Below are 7,826 nucleotides of genomic sequence, written 5' to 3' on the forward strand. Positions count from 1 at the left end.
TTGCAGTCTACTAATGCAGAGCCAGTAGAGGGAGTTCACATCATTCCTATGGCTTGGCAGAACTCAATACTATTGCAGTAAAGCAAAAGGAAATGACGAAGCAGTCATGTTGGCTTGTGCTTCCTCTTGGCTTAAATACCAATGCAACCAGAGGTATCACCTGAATGAGTGGGCTATGTGTATGGTGTACAATCCTCCATAGAGTATATACAAATACAGAACTATGTAGTGAGCATAACATTTATGATTGTATATTTTTATTTAAAAAGTGTATTTCTAACAATAAAAAGGGCTACTTACTGGAGGAGTTCAATTATAAATATTTTATTTAAGAATACTGATTACACAGGAAACTTATTTATTTCATGGATTCGTGTACATTACCACCAGTTACATCATGAAGTGCAGTTAGGTATTTTTGTTTAAACATTTATTTGGCACTGTCCACAATATGCTGTAAACAATATTACTTTATTATGCTTAGGCTGCAGTGCTCTCTGAGTATGTTTTCTAACATAATCTGATCAACATACATTGTGCACAATTTTACACAGTTACTGAGTGTCAGTAAAAGTTATTAAAAACACCTAGAGTATTTATAATAAAAGTGAGGATGTGATAAGACTTCATTACTGGACCTTTGATTCTGTAAAAGTACAAGACTTGCTAGAGACATTTACTAAAATCTACTGCACTGATATGTTGAATGAACTAATTCCCAAAATGTTGTCAAATGAGGAATTTCTTAGTTTGACTTTCTTCTTGATAGCATTATACCTACTAGGACTGTGATGACAATGAGGTTTCACTGTACAGTTATTCACTAACCCTCCATCAAGTCTTTTGTAATCTACATACAATTCCAAGTTTTACCCTGACTTTTGCTGGCTATTTCCCTAAATATGAACTTTTACAGATAATCATCAGAAAACTTACAGTCAAAAGCCCTGTCTACACTATGAAAATTCTGACCAACAAGTTCCAGAACAGTGTGTAGCACAGACAGGCTTACATGAATCTGCTTATTTTTAAATCAGCAGAAGTGAATTTCCTTGGTTGCTAGTTGCCAGTCATTATGAAAGTTACTTGTTAGGCAGAAATATTTTCAAAGCAGACCAGAAGACTTAGACACATCTTTCACTGAACTTATCAGAACGTATGTCTAAATCTCCTATGTGCAGGTCTCAACCTAAATATTTAAGTGCTTCCACTGAATTGCACTGTAGAACCTACTGGCCACTGGGAGCTTAATAGTTTAATCTGTAATACTTATCTATTGTCTCAGGACATGAAAAATTCACAAATCAGTTCAAAATATTTTTCACCCTGAATAACGTTCAGTCATTATTCAGTCAAAATTCAAACATTCACTAGTGAAGAGAAAGGGAATACATAACAGTATTAGCTCAGCAAATCAGCTTAATGAAAATATCCTTTCTACTAGATCGAGGAAAGACATATATAAAGGAGCTACCCCAAAACAACTGTCTGATAGTGAACAGATTAACAGACCACCGACATTTATAGATCCTGTGATTTTCTAAAGGACCCCTCAAGTGTGAGAGAAGAAATCTACTAAAACAATAGAATTATTTTGCATTAGAACTGTGCACTTAGTAAGGACTCCATCACAACAGATCTGATGTCAAGTAATGGCTCGGTACAAAACAATGCATCTGTGGTTTTGCAAAATATCTTGAATATTTGCTTAGAAATTTTGCTAAATCAATGGCTGCATATTATGGGCAAGCCAGTTAAATAATCCTGCAGCCCAACACATTTTAGATTGCTAAAATAAGGCGGCAGTACATGCTTCATTTTATTTCCTAAGCTTCAGCAATTCAGAAACCTTTGGGTACAGGGTTTGTGTGCACAAGGCTGACTGTTTACATTAGGAATAACTAATCACGGGCCAGAAAGGAATTATTCCCCCCATCACTTCCATGTACCGCTCAACTGGCCAGATGCATCAGTGCCTCTGAAGAATTAGGTATAGGCCGAAGGCAGGGTAGCAGATCTGATGGTCCCTTGGTCCAGTCTGGTATGGCAGATTGTGTGTTAGTATTTATGGGAACACAGCTGGAAGTGATTCTCTGAAATACTGTACTTGGCAGTGCTGAAAAGCAGAGCTTACTTTGAAACATCTGTTCTTTCCTCCCAGTCACTGTCAGACAATGGCACTTTCTGCTTGGCAGACATCTCCTAAGCTTCTACCCCACACTCACAAGACCTGCTGCTTCGTCTGGACACAAAGTGGAAAATGGAAAGTTACAGCATTTACCTATGAAAATATAGATATTATTGTGTTATGTTTAAATAATCAAATATGCAAGACAGTGCATGTCTGTAGGGTTATTCCTTGTTTCCTGCTCTGACCCAAGGCTGAAAATGGAGTGCAATCTAGCACTCAACAAGTGCAATATCCCTTGCAAACACACTGCTCAGAGCATAGGCATTTGGATGCACTTGCTGGGGGTCTGTGAAACTCCAAAGCTCCATGTGCGTCCAGAGTTTCAGTTTAAAGCAGCCTGACTTGCTGGTAAGCATGGGAAAAAAACAACAGCTTCATTTTATGAATTCACATTTTGTCCTGTAAGTGAAAATATATATCAATTAAGTAAACTAATTTCATAATCTTAGAGGACAGGACAGGACTGGACTGTTCAGTGCAAGGAAAATGTGTGTTTACTTGAAGTCTGCTAAGATGTCACTGAAGATGTTCAGAAAGAGGTGCGCATGGTGATCCTTGAAGATCAGAGTTGGGCGGAAACGGATCGATCTGTCGCCACAGCCTCCCAGCACAACACCTAAGGCAATAAGACGTACCTTAGTGACTTCCCTCTTTGTAGGATACACAACACATATCATTCTCTCAGGATGAAGTTCACCGCAGTGTGGAGGGCCAGTACAAGCTTCTCCACAGCACTGCAGACCCATGTAAAGCCATAAATGGGGTTTCAGTGGTGCAGCGGGGCCTGGAGCTGATCACCTGACACAACAACAAACATAAGCAGCATGGTAGCTGTTTGATGCTGTTCACCAGATGTTTGAAATGTTGGAAGTAGTCCTAGCCGTGACAAGGGAGGCCAAATAGTATCACAAAGAGAGTGATGCTCAGGCAGTGACAACGACTGAAAACGAGCATTAATACTCTTAACACAGTCACGGCCTACATCACAGAACAAGATGTTTGCTAGTTTTCATCTTTGGTGTGACGTTTTTGTATTTAATACACTGTTGAGTACAGGAGGTCAAGGGTAACCATCCAAAGGGACTGGCCAATCATTTAATCCCTGTTAAGTTTTTAAAAAAAAACGTGAAGTGTTCTCCTGATTCTGAAACAATCGATCCGTTCTCCCAATCAAAGGCTGCAGTACTGTTAAAATCTCTGTTGCTCAGCTGGCCATGTCTACACTACAGAGTTATGCGACCTTAACTAAACCGCTTTAATCAAACCGCTATTGCACGTCCACACTATGCTCCTTGTGTCGGCCGAGTGCTTCTACACTAGCAACTCTTGCATTGACAGAGAGAGCAGTGCACTGTGGATAGCTATCCCACTGTGAAACTGGCCACAGGATGCTTTGGGAAGGGTTTGCAATACCTCATGGGATGGGTACAGTGTCACGTGATGTAGGTTTCTCAAACCCATTGTTCCATGGGCATCCTATGAGATTGCCAGCCGATTTTCAACTGAAGGTGGGGGAAGGAGGGACTGTGTGACAGGGATATGGTTGCCAACCCTCCAGGATTGTTCTGGAGTCTCCAGGACCTAAAGATTAATCTTTAATTAAAGATCATGTCATGTGATGAAACCTCCAGGAATTCATCCAACTGGCAACCCTAGACCATTCTATAAACTATAAATTATTGTAAACTACGACGCAAGAACAGTGGATTACATAGGGATATATACACACACACATGATTATGTGGTTTTCGATACACAAATACATTTCGCGTATTACCAGCCTAACTAGAAGATTCAACTGTTATAGAAAAAAGATCTCATTTTCTAATTAAAAAATTCAAATTATAAATGGCATTATAAAATATTACTTATAAATACATGATAAATTAGCGTGGTGGTGTAAATGTATTCATTAACAAAAAACAGCCTTGGTAGAACTAGCCTCTATTTTAATATAAAAATTAAAATCTCCACTGAAGTGATATTAGGCTGTACGTAGAACATAAGGGGAACATTTCTGTTGTCTTACATACCGAATGTGGAAACAACCTGAGGCTTTGGCATCGTGCTTACAGAAATAGTATGTTATTTCCCCAGCCAGGGAAAACAAAATTTTCTGGAACTTCTCATTCATACGCCACAGGAGAAAAATCAAATGCAGGGGATGTGATACTGAAAGCCACTCTCCTGCATGACATGCGGACAGACTTTATCATACCTTTGTTTCTGGCTATTGCAATTAGCTTGTTCCTAGTTGTATCATCTGAAGTATCAAACGAACAGAATGTCCCTCGTCCTCTCGCTCTGCTGATGAGATGTGGGTAACGAGCCTAGAATAAAGAGTTATGGGAACATTACTCTTATATCTGCTGTCAGACCTTTCCAGCAGAGACTCCAGGGCATTTTACTGGTGAGCTGTGCACCTTGGCATTCTACAACGTGGAAACTTTGCCTTCTCAGTTTCTGCAGACATGGAAATATTACACAGTTTTAATTTCTGACACAGGGCCCTGTGACCTATTTACCCAGCTGCAATAACTGCCTGGTGCTGCTGGAGAGTTTAGTAATCAGAAGATTAGATGTCTATGGCTGGTAGAAATGTGTGTTCTCTCTCTCTCATAAGGATGTAAAGGAGTCTGACAGAGTTTACACCACAGAACAGGATCAATAGGCACTATTTACTTGGATTTTTAAAATGCACCCATTCTATACATTTAGGATACTACCAAGGCAAATCTGAGCCCAAACCGCTTATTGAATGGTGCTAGAAACCAGCTTATCTTCATGTTGCAATAAGCTGCAAGTTTTGCTAGACACAAATATATTCAGTTGCTAAAAATACATATGCACAGTAGGTATATTCAACCCCTTGGCCTATATGATGCTTATTTCTAGTGAAGTGGTAACTTTGTTTTCTAAGTGAGACTAGTAAGAGTTTAGCTCTTTATTCCCCAAGGAAGCATGCACTGCTGTGTGGTTGGGACATAGCCTTTTTTAATGAAAAGAGAAAAATGAAAAAGGGCAACAGCGGGAATTTCTGTATAGGAAGAAAAATCTCATTCCCCAATATAAGAGCATAAGAACTGCCATACTGTGTCAGATCATGGTCCATCTTGCCCATATCCTGTCTCCAACAGTGGCCCAATAGAGCTTCAGGGGGAGTGTACAGAACGGGGCAATTATGGAACGATCCACCCCAGCTTCCTCTCCGGGTTGTGGTAGTCAGAGGTTTACGGTTGCTCTGAGCACGGAGTTGCATCCCTAACCATCGTGACTAATAGTCATCCTCCATGAACTTATCCAGTTCTTGTTTGAATCCATTATATTTTATATGCACCACACTTTGAGGAGATGGCGTTATGTACGACTGTCTCTGTGCAGCACATTGAACTAATGTCTGGTATATTCTATAGGATTGCTTTTAATTAAAAAAAAACAAAACACAACAACCCATGATCAACAGTTTAGTACAGAAGCCGAGGCAGCGAGATCTGTCATGTCCACAGGCTGAACCCATCATAACTCAGCTTCAGGACACAAATCCTGCAAACTGAAGTTAAGAGTAAACAATTTTAATTTGCCCCATAAATCTCAAAGGAAAACAAACCACATTGTCACGTCTCCCTGTCTGCTTAGGCAGGATCATTAATGAGTAGATCCTGAGGGAGAACAGCGTTAACCATTTGCAAACAAATGTGCTGACTGTGCTCCTCTCTGCCCACCTACTATTCACAGATTGGACAAACACTTCCCCTATCTTAGTCACACAGCTTCTAAGTGCCAATAGATTCTCAGTTCAAAAGTACTTCTAGCATTAGCTTAGTATCTAACAATAAATAACCATTCAAAAACCTTTTGTGCTAGTACAGATTGCCCTGATTATTGTAAAGGCATCAGTGAGCCCAGATTTTATTTGTATTAAAAACAACTTCAGTGAATGCACCAGGATTGTATGTATGAGGCAGTCTGCAGGTGATCACAATGGGGCTCAGACTCTATGCTGAGCAGTGCGATAAAGACCTCAGTCGATAAAAACTCAAATACTTGCGGTGGAAAAGCCCCACCATCTCTTCATTTTCTTGTCTAGAAGACAAGTGGGACTTCTGTAGTACAAGGAGATACTTAACCTTAAAACAATAAAACTAGGACAATTAAACCTGTGTACACTGACCGTACACCACATAGTAGAACTCAGACTCATAGACTTTAAGGCCAGAAGGGACTATTGTGATCTAGTCCAGGGGTGGGGAACCTACTGCCCGTGGCCTGGATCCGGCCTGCAGCAAGTCTCTATGCCCCGGGCTAGAAGCCACAAGCTTCAGCGCCCCCACACCTCCCCGGTGGGGCTGGAGCCGCGAGTGCTGGCTCACCAGGAAGCTAGGATTGCCAGGCCGTTAAAAGTCCAGTCAGCTCCACGTAGCTCCCAGAAGCAGCCGTCATGTCCAGCCCCTAGGCACAGGGGCGATCAGGGAAACGCTGCGTGTTTCCCCTGCTCTCAGCGCCGGCTCTGCAGCTCCCATTGGCTGGGAACTGTGGCCAATGGGAGATGCAGGGGCAGCACCTTTGGGCACGTGCAGCATTCAGAGCCACTTGGCCAGGCCTCCGCCTAGAGGCCAGACATGCCGGCTATTTCCGGGAGAAGCATGGAGCCAGGGCAGGCAGGGAGCCTGGCTTAGCCTTGCTGTGCTGCCAACTGGGAGCCGCCTTTGGTAAATACAGCCTGGCTGGAGCCTGCATCCTGAACCCTCTGCCCCAGATCGGAATCCCCTCCTGAACCCTGCAAGTCACCTGTAAGTCCAACAGCCCGGCTAGTAGAGCTTTCCCTGCATGGGTTGCATTGTTTAGAAGGTCTTCCCTCTTAATAACCTTAATGACTTCAGCAAGCATGAGGTTCTTGGAGGGATCTCCAAGCCAGGTGTTAAAAATCCGATATGGCTGCAGGGAGAGGGGGAAAAAAAATTGTGGAAGATGGTGAGAGGCAATTTGAATCAAAGCAATGCTCTACACAAAGGAAAGTGAGCACATGGGTATCAACAAATTTCTGGGGCACCAGAAATGAACACTAGGTGCCTCTTCTGTGCTGTAGGAACAGAAAGCCTGCCCAGAAGAGCAGATCCAGAGCATTTAGGAAGAACTAGGGAGAAGCCACTCTGCGCTGAGAATGGCACCCTGTCCTTTGTGACCTCACTGAAATGAATGTTTGTGTAACTGAGGCCAGCAGTTAGCACGGTGTGGTTTTGCCTTAGTGTTTCCATTGTTGTCCCATTGGTTCAGTTTCCACATGTTAAGTTTATAACTATGCACAGATTGCTAATTGTCTTAAAAAAATTCTGAATAAAAGAATCTGCAGATCTTGAAGAAAAGAGATATAGCTCCCAAAAGTACAGGATCAATTCTTACTCACATTTGGTGCTGAAAATAAAGCATATTAGAAATACCGGACCTGATTCTCCACTCCCTGACACCAGTTTTATACGAGCGTAAGTCCACTGAAGCAGAACTTCACTGTAGTTAAACTAGTGTAAGGGCATGGAGAACTAGGCCCACTGTCCGTGCCTGTGAAACTACAGTAACTCCCCACTTAACGTCCTCTCACTTAACGTTGTTTCGATCTTGCGTCCCTGCTCCATTTAAA

The 7,826-nt window shown here is 41.9% G+C and overlaps 1 protein-coding gene across 2 annotated transcripts in view; it reads right to left on the bottom strand.

The window, feature by feature from the left end:
- Positions 1-308: 308 nt before the first annotated feature.
- Positions 309-7,826, bottom strand: part of ABAT (4-aminobutyrate aminotransferase) — a 158,301-nt gene continuing 150,783 nt past the window's right edge. The window contains exons 14-17 of one of the 2 annotated variants that reach the window (XM_026650738.2): positions 6,980-7,126; positions 4,410-4,521; positions 2,690-2,807; positions 309-2,281 (exon numbers count right to left, since the gene is read on the bottom strand). In XM_026650738.2, coding sequence (XP_026506523.1) covers positions 2,278-2,281; positions 2,690-2,807; positions 4,410-4,521; positions 6,980-7,126 — 381 coding nt within the window. In that variant the 3' untranslated portion in view covers positions 309-2,277. Of the gene's footprint in view, positions 2,808-4,409; positions 4,522-6,979; positions 7,127-7,826 lie in introns of both variants that reach the window. The other variant, XM_026650737.2, reaches the window with a different exon arrangement.

The sequence above is a fragment of the Terrapene carolina genome, unplaced genomic scaffold (genome assembly GCF_002925995.2).
Source record: "Terrapene carolina triunguis isolate 2854851 unplaced genomic scaffold, T_m_triunguis-2.0 Scaffold93, whole genome shotgun sequence".
Classification (NCBI taxonomy): Eukaryota; Metazoa; Chordata; order Testudines; family Emydidae; genus Terrapene; species Terrapene triunguis.